Source organism: Miniopterus natalensis, chromosome 3, assembly GCF_054644295.1.
Source record: "Miniopterus natalensis isolate mMinNat1 chromosome 3, mMinNat1.hap1, whole genome shotgun sequence".
In the NCBI taxonomy this organism is placed as follows: domain Eukaryota; kingdom Metazoa; phylum Chordata; class Mammalia; order Chiroptera; family Miniopteridae; genus Miniopterus; species Miniopterus natalensis.
In genome coordinates this window covers 75,488,671-75,511,478 of record NC_142083.1, presented here as the reverse complement: position 1 = coordinate 75,511,478, position 22,808 = coordinate 75,488,671, and the positions used below count along the sequence as shown (strand labels likewise).

The window sequence follows — 22,808 nt, the reverse complement described above, 5'->3', positions numbered from 1 at the left end:
CCCTGTTCATTTTTCATGATGCGGCTCAGATAATGGTGCAACTTCTTTGACTGTTTTGGACTATCTTACTTTCTTTGTCCTCAGAACTCTATTTTTCCCCACACCAGGCCTCCCCATGGCATTGTAACTGTTAGGCTATGCCTATGAATGACAGCAGTGAGTTGGCGCTCTGCATCCCCCACCAGTGTGGTGGCAGACGCCAGATAAAGAGAGGATTTAAATAAGGTTTAGAGTGTTACAATGCCCCAAATGTTCAGAATACAATAAAGACATCACTCGCCAGCCCTGGCCAGTGTGGGTCAGTTGGTTGGAGCATGGTCCTGTACACTGAAAGGTTGTGGGCTTTATTCCCAGGTAGGGCACATATCTAGGTTGCATGTTCAATCCCTGGTTGTGGCCCATATGGGAAAACAACCAGTCAATATTTCTCTCTTCCCCACCCCCCTCTTCCTTCCCCAACCCCCTTTTCTCCTATCTCTAAAATCAATAAGCATGTCCTCAGGTGAGGATTTTTAAAAAAATCATTCACCATACTTAGAACTAGGAACTCTGAACTTGCATGGGAAAAGACACTGAACAGATGCCAACATCAAGATGACACAGATGTTAGAATCATACAAGATATAAAGAAGAGCCAAATAGACATCTTAGAACTGAAAAAACACGATACTGGAAAATAAAAAACTCTCAATGGATGATTCCACAAAAATGGAGAGGAAATCATCAATGAACTTGAAGATAGAACAGTAGAAATTGCCTAATCTGAACAACAGAGAAACTAGACTGATAAAACTGAACAGAGCCTCAGGAACCTGTGGGACTAATAAAACATATTTATGTGATCGTAGTCTTAGAAGGAGAGGAGGAAGAGGGTGGGGCTGAGAAAGTATTTGAAGAAATAATGGCTGAAAAGTTCTCAAATCTATAAATTTAAGAAGCTGAGAGAATCCCAAACAGGATAAACCCAAAGAAATCCACACCAGCCACATCTTGCTTTGGATGATAAACTCTGTGGACTCTAGCTAGAGAGGAATCTGTTCCAGTTGCTCCTTTGAGCACTGCTCTTTAGCAGGTTGCCTTAGGGGAGATACCGTCCCACTGTAACCGGATGATGGATGCGAAACCTTCCTCTGGTCTGCCTCGAGGTGACAGTGACTGTTTGCTGCTGGGGGATTTGCATGCTGAAGGGGCTGGCTAAATTGCTTGCTCACTTCCTTCCTTCCTTCTTGCTGCATCAGGTGATGGGCTCACTCTGATGTCAGTGCCGAGTTGGTTGATCAGTCTTGTTTACTGACCAAAAGTTGCGTTCTTACATTGTTTGTTCTTTTAGAAGCTGGCGAAGGTCCCGCCAATGCCCCTGGCCTGAGAGGCCAGCGATTTGTCCACCTGCTTTGCATTGTGTTGAGCTGCCTGCTGACTGGGGCAGGGACTGGAGTTGCTAATCATTAGTGAGAATTGGCTAGCTGTTGAAATTTGGGAGGAATAGTGTTTATCTATCTATGCCATTTTCTGTCTTGTATAATCAAAATAAAAGCTTATGTATAGACCTAATTTGTAATAAAAGGTAAAGTCAGATCTGCTCTATTTGGAGTGGTCTTTTGAACATACCCTCGTTTCTGTGCCTAATTTTACATAAGGGATTTGCCCAGAGGCTCAGGCAGCTGGTGGCAGGGCTGTGGCAAGACTGGTCTAGTTTAAAAATTACTCTTTCACCCTGCTGGCTTGGCTCAGAGGTTGAGCATCGACTTAGGATCCAGGAGATCGAGGTTCAGATCCTGGTCAGGGCACATGCCCAGTTGCAGGCTCAATCCCTAGTAGGGGCGTGCAGGAGGCAGCCTATCAATGACTCTCTCATCATTGATGTTTCTCTCTCTTCCCCCTCTTCCTTCCTCTCTCTGAAATCAATTATATATATATATATATATATATATATATATATATATATATATATATATATATGTATGTATGTATGTGTGTATATATATGTATGTATATATAGATACATGTATCTGTATCTATATATATATAAAGTTACTCATTCTATTTTCTCAAGCCCATTTCTTTATTCTTTTTTTCTTTTTTTTTCCTATTGCTGACAAATGTTGTATTTGGCCCTATGAGCTTTGCACATGGAAAGAAGAAATGACTCACAGGGCAAAAAGATCACACAGGGCTCCCAAAGTCCTTGGAGTGCCTGCAGGGACCTCAGACAGTCTTGTGGTTACCCTGCCACACCTAAAGTAGAGGACACTTGTTAGGCAGGATGTCCAAAAATTTTCCCATCAAAATATGCCACAGAGCAGAGGAGAGTGACTTTATGTCATAGGGTCTTTGTTCCTAGACTGCTGAGGCACCACAGTAAACTTCCAGAGGTGCCTAATTTTCCAATGCAGTGGAAGTCCATATCAGTGAAAGCCTATATCTGTCCATGTTAGTACTGTCTTGGGGTAGTTCAATTTCAGTGTTAGATCTTCTACATTTCTTTTGATGACTTTGTATCTTTGCAAAGCTGTGGTTTTAGTGGTTGTTTAGACCTAATTACTTCCCATATGGAGCTATTAGGTATTGCTTTGGGCCTAGAATACCACAAAAATTTTACTGAGATACCAGGGATTCCATGAACTGAGAGAGTTTAGGATCCTCTGTCCCATTGCCAAATGTCATTTAAATCCACAAGCTTCAAGCTATCTATTGATGCAAATTTTGCATTCTGTGTCATAATGTATTCATTGACTGCCTTCAATCATTCCATGGGTAGTTATTGAGCACTGGATTATGTACCAAGCATTTTGCCAGGAAAGTGCGACCCATGGAAGTGACATTCGAGCTGAGGCCTGAAGACTGAGTAGTAAACAACTAGAGGAAGAGCATTTCAGGCACATGTAATAGCTCTGGGGCAGGGATATAGAGATGCAGTCTGGAGATGTGGGTGGGGGTGTGTATGTGCTTCAGTGTGAAAATACTGGTTTAAGTGAAGTAGTAAAAATGGTTTAATAGCTTGTTAACAGCTTCAGCCCCCAGGCATGCTCCTCTGTGTCCTAGTGTGGGAAGTGTGGGGTCAAAGTTTTTCCTCCCAGGTTGACTTCCTTCTTGCCAGCCTTCCAGCCCTTCCTTCCCACCAGATTTAGAGGCACTGTTCTTCCCTCATGAGCTCCCGCAGAGCAGGGGAGAGACAGGTGTTCAATAGGTCTTCCTTCTCAGACAGGTACTGCACACAGCCCTCCCCTGGGAAGCTGGCAATCTCTTTCTGGTTTTGCCACTTGGCAAGCTGCTTAACCATTTCTGCATTGCAGATCAGCCTCAGATAAATGATTGCCAGGTGTTTTCCAGAGCTCCTCTGTAGCTCTTATCTGTCTGAAGTTTCACACCTTAGAGTCAGAACTGCTGGGAACATTCTCAGTTTTGTTGAGACCCCACATCTGAGTGCTAACAGTGTGCAGTGTGCTGGTGGAGGCTTAAGGGCCTGAGCCCCATCCCTACCTGCTTCAGGGACCCAGTTAAATTTCCAGCGGGAGTGCCTGGTTGTTTCCACAGTGGGACAGGAATTTGTGGTGTTCAGACCCTGAACTAAAATGGAGATGCCTGAGATGTTGCAAGAAGCAGGAAGTGCAGGTATTAGAGACAGAGCAAGAATAAAGAAGAGTAGACATAGCTTCACAAACTGTTCTGATGATATATTTGTATTGTGCTTTTCAGCTTATGAAACTGCTGCATAATCTGTATGCCATGCTTTACCAACCCACTTACTCTAGAATCATACCTTTATTTATTTACAAGTTGGTACTAGGTGCTCATTATCTGCCAGGATGTGAACAAAGCAAAGTCCCTGCCCTTGTTGGCTAACCCTGTGTTTAGAGAGATGGCCAGTGGGAAAAAATGGATAATGTCAGGTAGTGATCAGTCCTGTGAGGGGGCAAGGGGAGGGAGGGTGACCAGTGAGGCAAAGTCTCTCTGAGGTGGTGATAGCCAAGTGGAGACCTGAATGCAGTGAGGGAGACAACCCTGGGCAACATGTTAACATGTGCAAAGGCCCTGAAGCACAAGGAGGCTTGGGGAGTAGCAAGGAGGGTAGTGTGACTGGTGAAGTGTGAGGAAAGGGCAGAGTAGTGAGAAACGTGGTGGGAGTGATATCGAGGGCCAGATCATATTGGGCTTATAGGCCAGGTAAAGACTTTAGATTTTGTACCATTTAAGGGTTTTGATTAGGGAAGTGACAAGATCTGACTTTTTCAAAGGATCCCACTGGCTACTGTGCAGAGAAGGGCTTGTTAGGAGTAGTCTCTAACAGTGGCTTCTTGCAGTGGTCTGGGAGGCTTGAACCCAACCGTTATCTAAAGAATGGGATTGTGTGAGTGCTGAGGTGCAGTCTCCCTGGCCCTGCAGTGCACTGTCACTTAGAAACCATCTGCTGGGAATGAGCTTTCTCTTCTGAGTTGTGCAGTCAACTTGCGTATCTATCAGCAATCTCTTGTGGGCATTAGTTCCCCCTTGGTAAAGAAAGGGGGCTGGGAGACCTGAGTTGGAAGGGCAGCAGGACAGGAAACCGTTGTCCATTGACTGCTGCTTTGTGAGGGATGCCAGCTGGGGGCTTCCCCGTGACAGCACATCAGTCCTGACCAGAACTCCCAGCTGGTTCCAGCACAGCTCTGAGTGTCTGCTGCCTCATGATTTTGTGGTCCTTCCAAAATTCATCCCAGCAGGTCCTCTCTCTTATTGATTTTGTGAGAGCTTGACAGAAGGCTTGTGGGCATGACAGATGACAAGACAAGGTTGGATAGAAAGACGACTAACAATGAATACTTGTTAAATGTGTTTATAATTTAATACTTAAATAGAAACAGTACTCTCTGTGGGCACTAAAGTTGAGTTTGTCCTTTAATGTAAGATATCAAAAGGGATGAGCTGAGCTTATCTCAGGAACTCAGACATTAGGAAGCACCTCAGATTAATGAGAAAGCAAAGAGTGAAGTGAGTGCCTATTATGAACAACCAACTCCCAAGTTGCAGAAGGGAAGGGCTGACGCCCTCAGATGCTAGGGTGTTCTAATTGCTCAGGGCCGGCCCTGTCACTTCCTGGAGGCAGTGGCAGCTAACGGAAGTCACATATGAAGCAATCTCCTGTTGCCTGAGTTGCTGAAATACTATGGGCATTCCTGACTGAATCTGGGAACCATGGTTGTGGTGAAAGCAACCCAGTTGGTAAAAGCAGTAATTGCAAAATGGAATGATGCAACTTCAGAGCTGAGCTGAGCTGAGCCTAGCCTTATTGAGAGGTGGCATAAGTGAACTGCTGAGGTTTCGGGTGCTCTTACGTTGGTCTTTGTTAACTCATATAATATCTACCTGTATGTCAGGTTTCAATGGTGGAAGGACCAGTTGAGCATCTTTTAAAGGAACTAATTAGGTTGGTGTGTTGGGTGGTCCCCAAGACCACCCTCTGGTTCACTAGGACTCATAGAACTCAGAAAAGCTGTTTTACTCCCAGTTGTGATTTATTATGGCAGAAGGGTACAGACTAAACTTAGCAACAGAAGAGGCTTCATAGGGTGGAGTCCAGAAGAAACCAGGAAATCTGTGTTGGTAGCTCCCAGTTGTCCTCTCTTGGGAGTAACACGGACAGTTCTTAATTCTCCCAGCAGCCGTGTGTGGCAGCGCATATGAGGTATCACTAGCTGGGGAAACTCACTCGAGCCTTGGTGTCTAGGGTTTTTTTGGAGTCAGTCTTATAGGCATGGAGCACTGGTGTCTCTAAGCTAACTTAATCTCCAGCACTCCAAAGGTCAAACTGAGACAATGTGATTCGGAGTCCCAAGTGTTCACCCTAAATGACATTGCTAGCATGAACTATCTGTGTATACAGTTACTCAAAAGTTATTCCTCAGGAGCCAGCAGCTCCTACCCTGGTGCTTGGCCTGTTGCTGCAGCCCTTGGGGCATGAGGTCCAGGCTGAAGCTTTCAGGGGTCTCCCCAGCAGGCCTCAGGTGGACCCTGCTGCTCCCTGCTGAAGTCTGTTATTTCTCTCCCCACAGTTTCGTGATCAACATGGGGGACTCCAACACAGATACCAGCGCCACTGGGTCTGAGACTGTGGCTGAGGAAGTGTCTCTTTTCAGCACGATGGACATGATTCTGTTTTCACTCATTGTGGGTCTCCTGACCTACTGGTTCTTCTTCAGAAAGAAAAAAGACGAAATCCCTGAGTTCACCAGAATCCAAGCAACGTAAGTGACACTGCTCAGGATCTGTCTCTCTCAGCATTCTAGAGATCTGGGATGCTTCTGTCAGTCCAACCAGCATTCTGTACTTGGGGCCTTGGTCTGGAGTGAGCCAGCCGAGAGAGAGGCAAGGTTCGCCACAGCATTTTGGGATGAGTCTGGCTTTTGCCTTATTGGTAGACTATGCTTCAAATCTTCCTTATGTTTACACAGCATTTCAGCGTTTCCAAGGTCCTTTTATGCCTGCCTTATTCGAACTTCACAGGGACCATTCAGAGTGGAAGGCCATTTTACTGATAGATAACCTGAGGCTCAGGGATGTTATAGATGCTGCCCAGAGTCATCTGCACAAGGCAGAGCTGGAACTGGCATCTCCCCAGTCTGTGATCTTTCTGTTACCCGCAAGACAATGAGACCTCAGTTCTTGTCTTCTTGAACGAGAGATTTCAGTCAAGAGACAAAATGCAACAAAGCAAGCAAGAATTTATTGGCCACAGCACAAACACACTTGGGACAGTGAAAAAGGAAGGGCATAGAAGAAGCAACATGAGAGCCCTAGGTGGGGCTGCTTTAGTTCACTAGGAAGCCAGAGAAAAGGGGTTCTTGGAGACAAGTTCAGGGGGTTAGCCTGGGATGAGCTGCCACTGCTGGGTCCTTTGCTTTGAGGGTATTTATCTCTCTTGCAGGTGGGCATCTTAGGGGAGCTCTCAGGAGAGGGTCCCAATAGAATATTCATCAGCTTTCCAGGTGTGCTCTTTCAGGGTCATGGGCTGATTGGTTGGAGCCAGGACAGGGGGTGATTAGTCAGTGCATCTGGTCCTGAGGCAGCAGGGTGTCACTTGTCTGGTTTTGCTGCTTCTCTGTGTCTGGAGCTGAAATACAACTGAGGCCTAGGTGTTATCTTTTTTTAAAATATATTTATTGATTTTTAGTTTTATTTATTTATTTTTTTAAATGTGTATTGATTTCAGATAGAGGAAGGGAGAGGGAAAGAGAAACATCAATGAGAGTCATTGATCAGCTGCCTTCTGCACGCCCCCTACTGGGGATCAAGCCCACAACTGGGGCATGTGCCCTGACTGGGAATTGGAACCTTCATCTCCTGGATCGTAGGTCAATGTTCAACCGCTGAGCCAAGCTGGCTGGGCTAGATGTTATCGTTAGGGAGGAAAAGTCAGGGGATCTGAAACCATGACCAGCTGATATGAAAGGTCAGGGGTTCAAGCCAACTGCATCACCAGCCATGTGCTGGGTGAGGAAAGGTGACCCTGGGGGTGAGTTCCTTGTTTTCCCAGTTTTGCCTCTTGATAGGCACCTGGGACTTCCAGCCCTGGTGACCTTCTGTGCCTGGCTCATCGTCCTTGCTCCACTCATGACTGTCTAGCTGCCTATTACATTTCCATTTTGTAAACGGATGGGATCATAGAGGTGCTGTGGGCACAGGACCATGTAGCATGGTGATTACTCCTTTTACAATTTTCTTACAATTCTTTTCATTACTGGCAAGGAGAAAATTGCAGTTTGGTGCTAATAAGTCCTTATACCTAAACTTGCTAATTTCTTTTTATAAGTGAAGAGAGCTATCTCCAGCTTAGAGTTTTGGAGAGTGACAATATAAGAGGAAAACTATTTTTTCTCTCAACTCTCAACACTCCCTACACCAAGCAGTTCTCAAACTCTCCTCACACCAGCTGCCTGGAGTTAGCATCGGATCCCACAGGTTAAAGTCTCAGTGTCATATGACCCCTTGTCCCCTTCGGACACCAGTCGCAAGTCCAGTTTGTCACCTATGCTTCTGACCAACCAGCTATAAGCCAGAGGTTCCCATATTTCCTCCTCAGGCTTGATTAATTTGCTAGAGTGGCTCACAGAACTCAGGAAAATAGTTTACTTACTAGGTTACCAGTTTATTATAAAACGATATAACTCAGGAACAGCAGATGGAAAAGGTTAGTAGGTCAAAGGATGGGGAAAGGTCATGGAGCTTCCATGCCCTCTCTAGGTGCTCCACTCTCCAGCACCTTCACCTGTTCAGCAGTCTTGAGGCTCTCCAAACCCCATCCTTGTAGGTTTTTATGGAGGACCATTATGTAGGCATGATTGATTAAATCACTGGACACTGGGGATTAATTCAACCTCCAGTCCCTCTCCCTTCCCCAGAGGTTAGGGATGGGGCTGTTTCCTTAGCTACTAGCCCCATCCTTAGGGGTTTTCCACAAGTCATTTTATTAACATAAACTCAGGTGTGGATGAAAGGGGCTTGTTGTGAATAGCAGAAGATGCTTTTATTGCTCTTATCACTTAGGAGTCTAAGGTTTTAGGAGCTTTGTGCCAGAAACAAGATGAAGACCAAATATGTATTTTTTTTAATTAGTTCACAATATCCTAGGCAGTATTCAGCCTGACTTTACTAACACTATATTTATTTTATTGACTTTTTAAACCTTCCATAAAGCTTCCTTTTAAGAAAGTTTAATTGAAAAGATGACTTAGTTTAAAGAAAAAATATTAAGGAAGTAAGTATAGATGGTTTTTAGATATGAAAAAATGATGGTGTACCACTGTCTCCTCCAGATTGAGTTCTGTATCATTCCTGCAACTGGGTCATGTTCTTTCAAGCAGATTCGAGTAGGATCTAGCAGGCCAGGCCCTGTACTGGGAGAGCCCCAGGGCACAGCCCCTTGGGAGCTCCCCAGATTCCACAAGGAGCAGGTCTTAGGTGCAGAGCATGGGGCCATGCTTAGGTCAGAATTCCCAGCGTTGGGCAGGGTGAGCATTCAGGTTCCTGTCAAGTCCTAGTCCCCTATTCCAGTTTTGGTAACCTTTTTCTCTCTCAGAAAAGTTGCAGTCCTCGAACTTTAAAGTAGATATTCAGAAAATACAATTTTTTGTAGTAAGTCCTTACTTAATATTGTTGATAGGATAATGAAATCAATTTTACCACAGGCTAATTGATGTAAACAAGAGTTAAGTTCCTAGGACATCTCATTAATATTAAAACTATGCTGAGTGAAACATTATTCAAGGACCTGCTTTACCACTAACAGGGCATTAGTTTTACATTTTACATTTAAAACAACTCAGCAAATATTTACCAAGGCCCTACTAAGTCCCAAACAGCCATGAATAAGGTAGATGAAGTCCCCATGTTTATCAAGCTTGCATTGTAACTAGTGCTGGGCAGATCCTGGGCAAGACCCTTAACCTCACTCTGCCTCAGTTTCTTCATCTGCTAAATGGAGGCAATAACCCCGATCTCATGGGGCTCTTGCAAGTATTAAATGAGGTGTTGTTTATGATGGTCGCTTCCATGGTAGCTGATTAGTGTTGGTGTCAGAATGTATTTTGCATCGAGCTCTAGCTAGGTGCTGTAAAAATACAGAAGTGGCATTTACATTATAGAAGTTGAGAAGTCAGGATGTAGAAAGGACTTTTAACAAATGGCTTATGAAGCATTTTCATGTGCATTATCTAATCAGGGCCTCTGCAACAGAACTGTGTGCTAGACAGGGTCGGTGGCCTCATGGTTCATCGGAGAGAGGCCCACCAAAGAAAGGGGTGGCGAGGAAGAGGGAGATGCTGGCTGCCAAACTCTTAAGAAAGAAGGTATTTACCCTGGGGGAAGGACTGGAAGATGTGCTGTGGGAGGTGGTGTTGTGAAGGTCCTAGAAAGTGGTGCCACATCTGGAAGCTGAGAGGGCAGACCAGCAGGTGAGCTGGTATTCAGCCTGTTCCAGCTGGGGCTGATACAGGTGCATTCCTGGTATAGCAAAGTATTTTTGGTGTAAAAAATCAGGTACTCAAAATAACGAGACCAGTGTCCAGTTTCCAGCTGACAGTAGCCCTACGTTTCCTCATCTGTAAAATAGGTGTACCACCCCCACTGCAGTGAGTGAGGACATGGATGTGCTATGGGAGCGCATGTAACTGCCATTCTCCCTGTCACTTCTCTTGCCTTGCAAGATAGACTTGCAATAAAACTCCTAGACTGTGGGAGTGCTTGTATTTTGTAGATTAGAATGGTTTCCCTTTGCCAGGATGCTGAAACTACAGTTCCCTCTTCTTGATCATAAAATTTTAATGTTGTATATGTAGTGTTCTACACTGTACAGATTCTTTTCTCATGCCTCATTATATCATGTTGAATACTTGCTATGGCCAGGTGTTTTATGTGTATACTGTACAGGGAAACATTTATAGTACAGTGATTAAGTCCTGGGCCCTAAAATTGGGTCACTAAGGTTTGAATCCTGACTCTACCACATAGTAGCCGTGTGACTTTTGCCATTACTTAATCTTTTGAAGTACGTGTCCTCAACTGTACATTGAAGATAATAACAGTACATTTCTCATAGTATTATAAAAATTAAATGGCATAATCCATGACAGAGCCCTTTGCCCTAGCCCTGGTGCATGATGAGCCTTCAAATTACATGTGTTATTATTTTTTTCCTTATTATTGATATCTCCAGTCTTTCACGAGACCTTCAAGGAAAGTATTATAATCCCATTTTGCAGATGAGGAAACTAAAGTGCTAGTGATTGAGGAGTTTGCTCAAGGCCACCTAACGTATAAGTAGTAGAGCTGGCTTTTGAACCCAGATCTGCAAACTTCACAGTCCATGTTTTCCACACTTTGCCGTGCTGCCTTCAGTCTCTTAGATATCGTTAATATTCCATTTCAAAGATTAGAAAACAGACTCAGAGAGATCACTTAACTGATACAACTGGCCACAAGCCTGGACCTTCCACTATAAATCCTGCACCATGGTCCCTGACTGCTCATTTTCAGTGAGCACAGATGGTTGCTCCCTCAACACAGACCTTCCCTTACCTGCCAGGTCAGTGGGGTGTGATAGAGCTTAGTGTGGGGACTATGTGTGGCCCAGGGCTATAAACAGGAATTCTCACCATGATTTCTGGTGGCTTCTGGTTGGTGTTTTAAGGTCTGTTAAGGCCTTGGCCACCTGGGACACTGTGTCCAAACCTTTAGCCATGAATATTTTTTAAAACCAAACCAGTGAAACCAAAATCAATGAGACCAAGTGTGTGTGACCAGCAGGCACTTTGAATAGCATGGAGGCCTAGGACACATATCTGCAGTCCCCCAACCCTGCACTTCTAGGTACAGGGGACCCAGGAGGGCCTGTGGTGGAAATGAATCTCCCCAGGTGTTCTGGCCTCCAGGGCCCTCATAACCATTCTAGATTTGGCTTTCAGAACCTCAGGCACCCTCAGATGTTCTCTGCTGCCACTGTCTGTGAGTGGCTGGCTGACAAAGACCACCTGTGGACCCTTCTGGAGCTTGGAGCTTGTTCTCTGAGCCCAAATCAGCGTCAGTCCAGGAGGGTACTGGAGACAGTCTTTACCCTCCAGGATAGGGATGGGAGAGGAGGTAATACACTTGTCAGAGTAGACTTTGCCCTGACTCTCCTTCCAGGCAGGGTTCCACCTCAGGAGCAACACTGGGACTAGAATGTTGACCGTAGCGCAGGTGAAGTACATGGAAGCTACCCAGCCTCTGGCAGAAAGGGGCAGCATGGACGGGAGGTGATGTTGAAATCCTGGCTAACATCCTGGGATCCATCAAGTCAGAAAAATGTAAGACTGTGCTAAGCCCTGTGACAGATCAGTAAAACGGAGCCCCTGCCTTCCAGTCCCATGGGAGGAGCATTCACGAGAACAGATCTATCTGGAGTGGGCTGTGCTAGAAAACACACATGTGAAGAGCCAGGGAGACCCAGGAGCAGGGACAGGCTCTGACTTGAGGTTGCTGAAGGCTTTCAAGAGGAGGTGACATTTGAGTTGAGTCTGTAAGTAGAGTGGGAGTTTGACAGGCTATGGTGATCCACCTGAGGCCCAGAGGGAGAAGGACCACATGATGTGATAGAAAGGCAGTGCTCCATTTGGTGGGATTGTGAGGGTGAGTGTTCAGGATAGAGTGGGCATGGGGGTGTGGAAAAGGTGAGGCCTGGAGCCCAGTTGGAGTGTTCTTATAGAACAGTGAAATGATCAGAAGGGCCCCATGTGGGCTATGTGGGGGATGGATGGAGGGCAGTCGGGAGACAGAAGGGAGGCTGAGAGTCCTTTCAGGAAGTGGTCCAGTGAGAGATGATGAGGCCTGAGGAGAGAGTCTCCAAGGGCAAGTACAGTGAAGGCACAGCTGATGGGCCGCGGGGGCCTGGTTGGGTGTGAAGAAGACAGGAGGGGCAGTTGAAGATGAGGCTGACAAGGCACACAGGCTCAGGAGCAGGTTTGGGAAGGAGAGGGAGTGGCCATGACATGGAGGGCGAGGATTCCTCTGGAAGTAAGCTGATGGGGCAAGGGAGGTTAGCAAAACGCAAGTTTAGGAGATTTGGGGATAGGGGTCAACTGGAAAAAAGGGATCAAGGCTGTTAGAAGGAAGACAGTAAAGTGAAAAAAAAATCTTAAAAAAATTTTTTTTCAAGGCTGATCAAGAGCTGTGGTTAGCGGGGTTAGGCCACTTGCCACTCCTTCCTCTGCTCCTCAGGGCCAACTTGTAGAGGTGAGCACCAGGTAGGTGGCAGGGCTTAGAGGGAAGGTAGGTTCTAGAAGACCACCTTTGTTTTTGTTTGTAACCTTTTTCTGAAGTATATAACACACAAACGTAAATGTACACAGATCCTAAGTGCACAGTTTGATTATTTGTCACAAAATGAACATATGTAATCAGCGTTCAGAAAAAAAATGTCACTCTGCCCCATCCAGTCACACTACCCCAGGTCACCCACCTTCCTGACTTTTCATGACAGATGAGTGGTGGTGTCACAGAATGTGTATCCTTTGGTCTCTTTCACAACACTGTCTCTGAGGTTTATCCATATTGTGTGTAGTTGTAGTTCTTTCATCCTCATTGCTGCATAGTAGTCTATCGTGTAAATAAACTATCATTTATTCTTTCTAATGATGATGTACATTTAGATTGTTTCCAGCCTGCAGTGAACATCCTGTTCTAATACTTGTATTTTGGTTCCCATCTGGACATATTTCTGTTAAGTATGTGATTTGAAGTAGAATTGGTTGGGTTATAGGGAAGGTTTATATTCAGCTCCATGTTTGTACCATGTTCAGTCCACCACCAGCATATGGTAGCTTCCCATCCTCACGAATGCTTATTTTTGTCAGCTTTTTAAATTTTAGCCATTCTAATGGGCATGTGGTGGTATCCTGTTTGAATTTTTGTTTCTCTGATGACTGATGACCTTTTCATGTGTTTATTGGCTATTTAGGTATCTTCCTTTGTGAAGGTCTGTCTGTTCAAGACTTTGCCCATTTTGTTCTATAAAGTTATCAGTCTTCTTGTTGACTTGTCTAGGTATGAGTCTTTTGTTAGATTAATGTATTGCAGATATCATCTCCCCTTGTGTAACTTGCCTTTTTACTCTCTTAATAATGTCTTTTGATGATCAGAAATTCTTGACTAATCCAATTTGTCAACCTTTTGGTTGCCCTTTACAGTTAATGTTTTTGTGTCCAGTTGTAGAGCTCGTTAGTTAAGGTCATAAAGATGTTCTTTTATGTAAGAGCATCATTGTCGTAGCCTTTCAACTTAGCTCTGCCATCCAGCTGAAATCAATTTGGCATTGGTGAATTGTGTGAGGTGCTTCAAGATTAGTTTTTTTCCCTCATGGGTGCTTACTCGACCCAGCACCACTTATTGAAAAAGGTCATTCTTTTCCCACTGCACTTCAGTGTCACTGTTGCTATCAGTCAGGTGACAATATATGTGGGGGTCAATTTCTAGACTTTGTTCTGTTCTGTTGATCTATCTTTTGTCCTTTCACCAATACCATAGTGTTCAATTATCTATGATTTTATATTAACTCTTGATTTGATATCTAGTAGGCTAAGCCCTCCAGCTTTGTTCTTCTAAGATTCTCATGGCTTTTTGGGGTCCTTTACACTTTCATATAACTTTTAGACTAATTGTCCACCAAAACCAAGCAAGTTAAAAAAAACACCTGTTGAGGTTTTAGTTGGCATTGGATCAAATTTATAAATTAATTGACGTCTTACAATATTGAGCCTTCTAATTCATGAACATCATTTTCTTCCCCAGGGGAGATCTTTTGAATTATTTTTAATTGCAATTAATGACCTATTAAAGAGGAACGTTACAAGCAACACGTTCTCTTAATAATAATAATAATTTTAAAAGTAACTCTTTCATATGCACTTCTACTCACTCCTCAGCCTTCACGCAGCTGGTACCCTTGGAGAGAGCATTCCACACCAGGCAGCCCCTGACCGAAAGGAGCCAAGAGGAAGGATGGCTCCCACAGGAGTCTGAAGCTCCTCTGTACCTCACACATGTGAAACAGCACTCTGCATGGAGCACCCTTCTTATTGGGTGGGAATTTGTTTCTATTTCTGCCTCCCATGGTGCTGAGGTAGCACTGAGTTCCTGTCTGGGTCCCTAGCTTGGCACAGTGCCTGTCAGAGTGAAGGTACTCAGAGAATGGCTGTTGAATTAGTAAATGCTAAATTTGTGTGTGTGGCTGCCTCTAAGGCAAACCGGCCCACAGGCTGGCTTTGGCTTACACAGTATTTTTAAATTTTTAAATGAAGAGGCTGGCAATTTCACATAAAGCCTAGACTTACAGCTTCTTCTGAAAAAAAGTTAGAGAATCTGGCCACATCAGGCCACAGTGATGCCTGCCAGCAGTGGCTGGAGCTGAGCAGGGCCACCCTTCTTGATGGGGCCTGTATCACAGCCCTCCTCCCAGCCGGCCCACCCCCGGGTGCTGCACTCCTCTGCTGTGCTCACTGCCCTGAGAAGCACTGTAGTGCACCGCCAACCCTGACCTCCCATCTCTGCTTCACTGCTGGCACCTGAGAGTGCTTTAAAGAAAAACAAAGCTTTTATTATGGAACACATCAAACAAACACCAAAGCATAGAGCATAGAAGAGTGAACTCATATGCACCCATCGCTCGTTTTAACAGTTATCCTCTCTCGTCACCAGTCTTGTTTCCTTCTCCCTCCCCACTGCTCCTGGATTCTCTTAAATCAATCATATAATTTTATCGTTAATCATATAATCATAGGAATTATGAATAAGAAATTTATGATTTCGTAGGAAATTGGAAATATTTCCTATGAAATTATATGGAAATATGAAAATATTTGTCCTCTAAAATTCAAGGACTCCTCTTTTTATTTTTTTTATTTTTTTATTTTTAATATATCTTTATTGATTTCAGAGAGAGAAAGGGAGAGGGAGAGAGAGTTAGAAACATCAATGATGAGAGATTCATTGATCGGCTGCCTCCTGCATGCCCCCGACTGGGGATCGAGCCCGCAACCTGGGCATGTATCCTGACCGGGAATCAAACCGCAATCTCCTGAAACCTAGGCTGATGCTCAACTGCTGAGCCACACCTGGTTGGGCAAGGACTCCTCTTTTTAAACATAACTTAATGCCATACTCCTGAAAGTAAACGGTAAAGCTTCATATCGTCAGATACTCAATCAGCATTCATTCATACTTCCCTGATTGATAAATTTTTTAAAGTTTTTTTTTTTTTAATTTAGGATCTAAACAAGACCCATACATTACAATTGATTAATAAATCTTATAAGGCTCCCAGGGGTTGGGGGTCAAGTATATTGAGGTATAATTTATATGCAATAAAATTCACCTTTTAAGAAAAATTAAGTAAAATTCACTGTTTAAGTGTATAGTTTGATAAATCCTGAGATGTATGCAGTTTTGTAACCAGTGTTAACAATGAAGATACAGAATATTCCATCATCCCTAAGGGCTCCCATTAGGCCCCTTTGCATTCAGTACCCGCCTCCCTCCACCTCAGCAACCACTGGTCTGTTTTGGATCCCTGTAGTTTTGCATTTTCCCAAATGTCATGCAAATGGAATTATGTAGCTACAGCTTTTTGTGCCTGGCTACTTCTTAACATGACAGGAAGTCTCTCATCTCAATTCATGGGTTTCCCCTCCATCCCTGTTTTTCCCTTGAAGCATTTTTGAAGAAACCAGATCATTTGTTTCACAGAGTTTCCCACAGCCTAGATTTTGCTGATTGCATCCCACAGGGGTTTGCTTCTGAAAAGCCACAAAAGAGCTCATGTTCCTATGTGACTTGTATCTGGGGACTTACTTTGGACAGAAGGTTCAGGAAAGCCAGGAGTGAAGGCTTCTAGCATCGTTTCTATCCATATTTGTCTTTTGAGTGTCAACAGGTGGAAAGTGAGCTAGCGTTCTTCCCATATCTAGTTTAGGCTCTTTCTATAGAGAGTTTCTTGGCTCTGCCAAACGTGAAAATAGAAACACAAGTGAGTTTTACCAAGAGAAAAGCATTAGGAGAAGTAGACCGGGCCTGAAGGTTCCCACCATCAGTGGAAATGGTGAGAAAATGGGCTCAGGATATTCATGCTGCCCCTGTAAGCAAAGGCAGGATTTTCCTCTGCCACCTGACCACTAAGGGACTTCACCTGTCTTTTCTTCTTTCCTGTTCTCTGATGAGATTGGGGTGGTTTTGCCATTCTGGCTAGTGTCTGCAACTTTGATGGTGCTCTGTCTAGGAGAGCGATGCAGAGCTAAGCGTCGGCAGACCTGTTGACCTCTCTGGGCATCATTGGGGCACTTGGTGCTGGTGCCTCAGGGGTTCTCTCCCCGCACCTCTACACTCACTCCTGCGAACTCCCCACCGCAGCCCCAACATTGGCCCCCCAGCTTCCCTGCTTTCTTTTCTCTTTCCCCTTTGATTGTATATGATGGCAGGGCCACTTTGTTTTTCTCTCTGTCACTAATGGGCTGAATATCCCTGAGCAGTTCGTTGGACTTCAGTCTCACTCTCCACTCCTGTATATTAGCAGCAGCCCTGCCTAACACCTGACAATCGAGTCACTGCCCAGTGGTCTTTAGGGCTCAGAAGAGAGAGGCCAAAGAACACCCTGCGGTGTTGGGAGGGCAGGTGGCCAGGGCCTCAGCAGGTTAAGGAGTCCTTGTCTTGGTGGATACATGTTGAAGGCTCTCTGGGTGGGGGGAGGGGGGTCCATGAGGGAAACAGCAGCCCACTCATGCCTTAGAGCACCCCAAATGACAATGACCTAGGATGCGTGGTTGGGGCTGTGGAATGTGCCCAGGGGACACACCTGGGACTTCTGTGCCTTGACTGACAGTTTGGGATGGGGAGGTACAGCCATGCTCAGTGGGAGTGGACATGAACCCTGGGTGCTGGACCACTGTGCCTGGAGTTGAGTCACCGCTTCACCTCCGAGCCTCACTCTCCTCAGCTGTCAAATGGGGATGGAAATCCTTGCCCACTTCACAAGCTTGTAGGATTCAATGAAATAAAATATAAAGCTCCTTGAATACTATCTGGCATACAGTAGGCACTCAAGTAGTAGTTCTCATCCCTTTTTTGTCTTTAACCCATGGCCTCCCACACCTGCAGAAGGCCCACTGTCTCAGGAGGCACCTTCCGAACTGCTCTTCCATCAGTGCTCGTTTCCATTCTTGGTCCCGTCAATGGAGAGAGCTGCTGTTTTTTTATTTAAGTTCCAACAAACCACTTTGTTTTCACAAAAGTCAGCTCTTCCAAACCAATAGCTTTCTGCCTCAAGGCTCTGGGACTAAGTTGCTCATGGCAGAGAAATTTGGGCCCACTTGGAGCCATCTTCCCACCTCAGAGTCAAAGCTTGTCCTGTGCCAGCCAGCCTCTGCACCATTGTGTGTCATGTCTCAGCTCTCATCTGCTCTCTGACTAGGGGGCCTGCTACCCTGGGGCTTAGAGAACTTGCCATCACACACTGGGCTGTGGAAGGGAGCTGTTGAAAAGCAGCTGCCCCATGTGTCACCAAGGGCAGGGGAAAGTCCCAGAAGAAATCAGTTCTGCTGTGCAGAAAATTAAATTTGAGTTGCAGTTTTCAGAAATCCTTCTGAGTGTTACTGGGACTGAAAACAAATGAATCACAGGACGTCTTGGTTCATCTCTGTCCAAGTGACTCAATGATTTTGTCCACCCTCCCTTTCTTTGTTCCCACACAGCAAGCTCCAGTTGACTTCTGAAGCCTGAACTAGAGAGACTCCTGCTCCCAATTTAGGAGTGGAGAGCCCTAATTGGAACCTTTTGTGCTCTGCTCTGGAGCTGCGTGGCCTCTGGGCTCCGAGCCTGGGCCAGCTGTGGCCTCTTGTGTTGGGCTGTTTACAGTTGGGTTCTTTGAAGGGCATTCCTCAAGGTGAGCCACCTCAGCAGCAAATGCAATGACCACCTTGCCAGGCAGTCCCCTGACCGTGCAATGGGAGGGTAAGATGTGCTAGCTTCACAGCACACAGCATGCTCCCAGGTGACATAGACTAGGATTAGTCTTTTAGGTTCTGTTACCCACAGTTCTTTTGTGGGGGGAAAACGGAAACCAGAGCTAATTTAATATGATCCTGAGGCACCCTGGCAGCCGGTTCAATGCAGCTTCCTTTATGGAGAGACGGCCCTGCCATAGCAACCTGCACAACTGCCTTCTAGTGTCTAGAAGAGCTTTATTCAGCCTCCATGACTTCCTTTATTTTTTTTTTCAAATGGGAAAGGGGGAGGATGTGAGGAGAAAGGGCTCTGATATAAACAGTTTCCAAGGAGACCCGAGAGTTGGGGTTGGGAAGGTTTTCTTTCCCTCTGTCCATACCGAAGGAGGAGGGGTGTGTGCCCAAACGCAGGGGATCACGGGAGGTTTCAGCCCAGAGTCCTGGTTCCTCCCTGCTGGAACTGCCAGATGTTCCAGTGTTCTCAGGCTTATGGGGACAGATGCACACAGGGGCTCAGCCGAGATTCCAAGAGGACTTTGGGGTATCCAGGAGCACTTTCAGAGTTAAGGGGCCCAGCCAACACTGTGTAGAGGATGGACGAACCCGACTTCCTAGCTGCTGGCTCCCTGCCCGTTTCCAGAAGAGAGCTATAACCTGCCTTCTTCCTTAAGTCCTGGAGCTGGGAGTGAGGAACCATGGGGTGCACATACTCATCTCCGCAGGACGAGCCCACCCTGAGAAGGTCAGTTCCAAACAGTGTCCCTGGCAGCAGACTGTGTAGATGCCTCTCTGGCTGAGGGACACTTGACACCTATACTCAAGTGAGGACAGAACTTCTCCCCGGGCAGGGATGCCCTGGAAGCATGAGGAGGGTGCTGTGTAGAATTGGCCAGCATAGTTGGGGACAGCCCCTGCGGGGTTTGGCTGGGCAGGGGCACTGCTGGCCCCTTTGGTCTCAGATTTGCAGGCTGCATCTTCCTGCTTCCCAAGGACAGGATATGGACTGGAAACCAGAAAGGCCCGTCACCGACTCCTCTGCCTGTGAAAGATCAGGTTCCATGTGCAGATTCCAGTGTGAAGCTGTCAGATGGGGTGAAGCCAGTTGAGGACACTCAGGTGTGGACCTACTCGGGCTGAGTAGCAGGGCCTTGCAGTGGGGAGACAGGTTCTGCTGTGCCCCACCCAGCAGGCCAGGTGTAACTAGTAAGAACACCAGGAAACTGCACATGTTGGGGCACTGACTAGAGAGGTACAGGGTCTTCCTCAGTCCCCTCAGGTTCCCTTTCCCTCTATGGACCCCAGTCTGCCCAGGATCTCTGGAAGCCATCCCTGGAGCTGAGGGGAGAGGGTGGGAGTGCTCTTCCTCTCCCCGGGGGGTTGAAGCTAGTAAGAGACGAGGGCTAGCCTTCAGAAGTGCGCATGCTTCTTGGGAGGATCCTTCCTCCATGGTCAGGCAAGGCTAGCCGTCTTGCCTGCCTCTGACATTCACAACCAGACCTGCCTAGAGGGCTCCCCTCTCTGCTCCCAGAGCTGCCAGCCTGAGACTCCCACCCTGTGCAACTGCATTAGGAGGCCACACTGAGGCCCTCCTCCCTACAAGCATCCCCCCCACACACACACATTGTCAGGGCTGGAGCTGAGCTCCCCACCAGCTACATAGGCCTCATCTAGGAGCCCCTCTCCTGCCAGTTCCCATGGCTGTCTAATTCAGAAACATTCTCACCACCTCAGAGGGAGACACTGTTTAGCAGCCACGCCCATCCCCCCACCCCCGGTCCCCGGCACCACCATGTCTCTGGATTTGCCTGTTCTGTACATTTCACATAAGTGGAAATTACATTTAGTTTTGTATCTGCTTTTTGTCTGATACTATTTCATCAGAAACGTTTGTCTAGGTTGCTGATAGTTTTTTTAACCATCAGTTTAAATTTACATTTGACTCATGTTTAGTAGGTAATATATATGACTCCGAATTCAGAATGAACAAGTGGTAGAATTCACAGGGTTGTGCACCTTGCTTTCTTCGTCTAACAGCGTGTTGGCGGGCACGCCATGTTCGTGCAGAGACAGACATTTAGTGTTCCGGTTTAGGCCGCACGTAAACTATAGGGGTAGTGAACATGTGGCTGTTGGTGGCTGGACATGGACAGAAGTTGGACATGTAGGAAAGATGTCCAGACCCACACCCCTTTGGAGTGTAGGTTGGAGCTGGGAGTAGGGAGAGAAAGGAGGCAGGCCTGAGGGAACTCTATTCATGCTCTTTCCCTGGCCCTGCTTATGTTGGGATGGGCCTGCCCTGGAGCTGCTGGGGTAATGGGGAGCGGGGGGGGGGGGGGGCCTCTGTGGGTTCCCATGATCACCCGGTGGGAAAACCTGGCCCCTTGAGGGGCTGCTGCACTGACAGGGCCTCCAAGACAGAGGACAGAAGCTGGAGTGGCCAAGTCAGGCGCTGAGCCCTGCCTCCCATAGGGCCCCACATGTAACATTATTTAACACAAAGGCCCTGAAAGTAGCCTACTATTTCATACTAAATAGGTTAGTAGGGCCTAATAGTCTAGACTGCTAACCTAGTGAAAAACCCAGTGGGGGCTTAAACATGAAACTTCTGTCTTTATGTTTACAGAATTTTGTGTCTAAACAGCTTTGCAGAGGCATTCTTTTTTTTTTCAACAAGATCAAATGGGATTTATTCTGGGATGCAAGGGTGGGTCAATATCCACAAATCAGTCAACATGATCCACTACATGACCAAAATGAAGGATGAAAATCAGATTGCTTGAAATCTTCAAGCACCTGAATATCTGATTTATGGTTTCATACTCTAAATTTCCTTATGACAGTGTTAGCACTACTTTTTGCTTTTATTTATTTATTTATTTATTGTTCAAAATATTACAGATGTCTCTTTTTCTCTCCATTGACCCCGCCCCACCCCCCTCCCCAGTCCCTCACCACACCATTGTCTGTGTTGGGTTGTGCATATATGCATATAATTTCTTTGGCTAAACTCTCCCCCTCCACCCATTCACCTCCCTCCTTCCCTCTGAGATTCATCAGTCTGATCCATGCTTCCATGTCATTGAATCATTTCTGTCCATCAGTTTATTAAGTTCTTTAGATTCCACATATGAGATCATGTGATGTTTGTTTTTCTCTGCCTGGCTTATTTTGCTTAGCATAATATTCCCCAGGTCCATCCATACTGTCCCAAAGGGTACGAGATCCTTCTTTTTTACAGCTGCATAGTATTCCATGGTGTAAATGTCTCACAGCTTTTTTATCCACTCATCTACTGATGGGCACTTGTACTGTTTCTAGATCTTAGCTATTGTAAATTGCACTGCTATGAACATAGGGGTGCATATATTCTTTCTGATTAGTGTTTCAGGATTCTTAGGATATATTCCTAGAAGTGGGATCACTGGGTCAAAAGGCAGCTCCATTTTTAATTTTTTGAGGAACCTCCATACTGTTTTCCATAGTGGCCGCACCAGTCTGCATTCCCACCAGCAGTGTACTAGGGGTCCCCTTTCTCCACACCCTCGCCAGCACTTGTGGTTCGTTGTTTTGTTGATGGAGCCATTCTGACAGGTGTGAGGTGATACCTCATTGTGGTTTTAATTTGCATCTCTCTGATGATTAGCAACACTGAGCATTTTCTCCTGTGTCTCTTGGCCATCCATATGTCCTTTTTGGAGAAGTGTCTATTCAGGTCCTTTGCCCATTTCTTAATTGGATTGTTCGTCTTCCTCTTGCTGAGTAGTATGAGTTCTTTGTACACTTTGGAAATTAGCCCCTTATCAGATACATCCTTGGTAAATATGTTCTCCCAAACCTTGGGTTTCCTTTGTATTTTGAGGCTGTTTTCTTTTGCTGCGCAGAAGCTTTTTAGTTTGATGTAGTCCCATATGTTTATTTTTTCTTTTGTTTCTCTTGCGCTAAGAGATATATCAGTGAAAATTCCACTACATGAGATGTCTGTGACTTTACTGCCTGTGTTTTCTTCCATGATTTTTATGGTTTCATGACTTACATTTAAGTCTTCTATCCATTTTGAGTTTATTTTTGTGTATGGTGAAAGTTGGTGGTGTAGTTTCATTTTTTTGCATGTAACTGTCCAATTTTCCCAGCGCCATTTATTGAAGAGACTGTCTTTACTCCATTGGATGCTCTTGCCTCCTTTGTCAAATACTAACTGACCATAATGGTGTGGGTCTATTTCTGGGGTCTCTGTTCTGTTCCATTGATCTATATGTCTGGTGTTATACCAATACCAGGCTGTTTTGATTACAATGGCTTTGTAGTACAGTT

At 45.6% G+C, this 22,808-nt stretch overlaps 1 protein-coding gene across 1 annotated transcript in view; it reads left to right on the top strand.

Moving 5' to 3' along the window:
- The window catches only part of POR (cytochrome p450 oxidoreductase), a 64,040-nt gene that overhangs the window by 24,479 nt on the left and 16,753 nt on the right, over nt 1–22,808 (top strand). The window contains exon 2 of the mRNA XM_016199005.2: nt 6,030–6,221. Coding sequence (XP_016054491.1) covers nt 6,043–6,221 — 179 coding nt within the window. The 5' untranslated portion in view covers nt 6,030–6,042. The remainder of the gene's footprint in view (nt 1–6,029; nt 6,222–22,808) is intronic.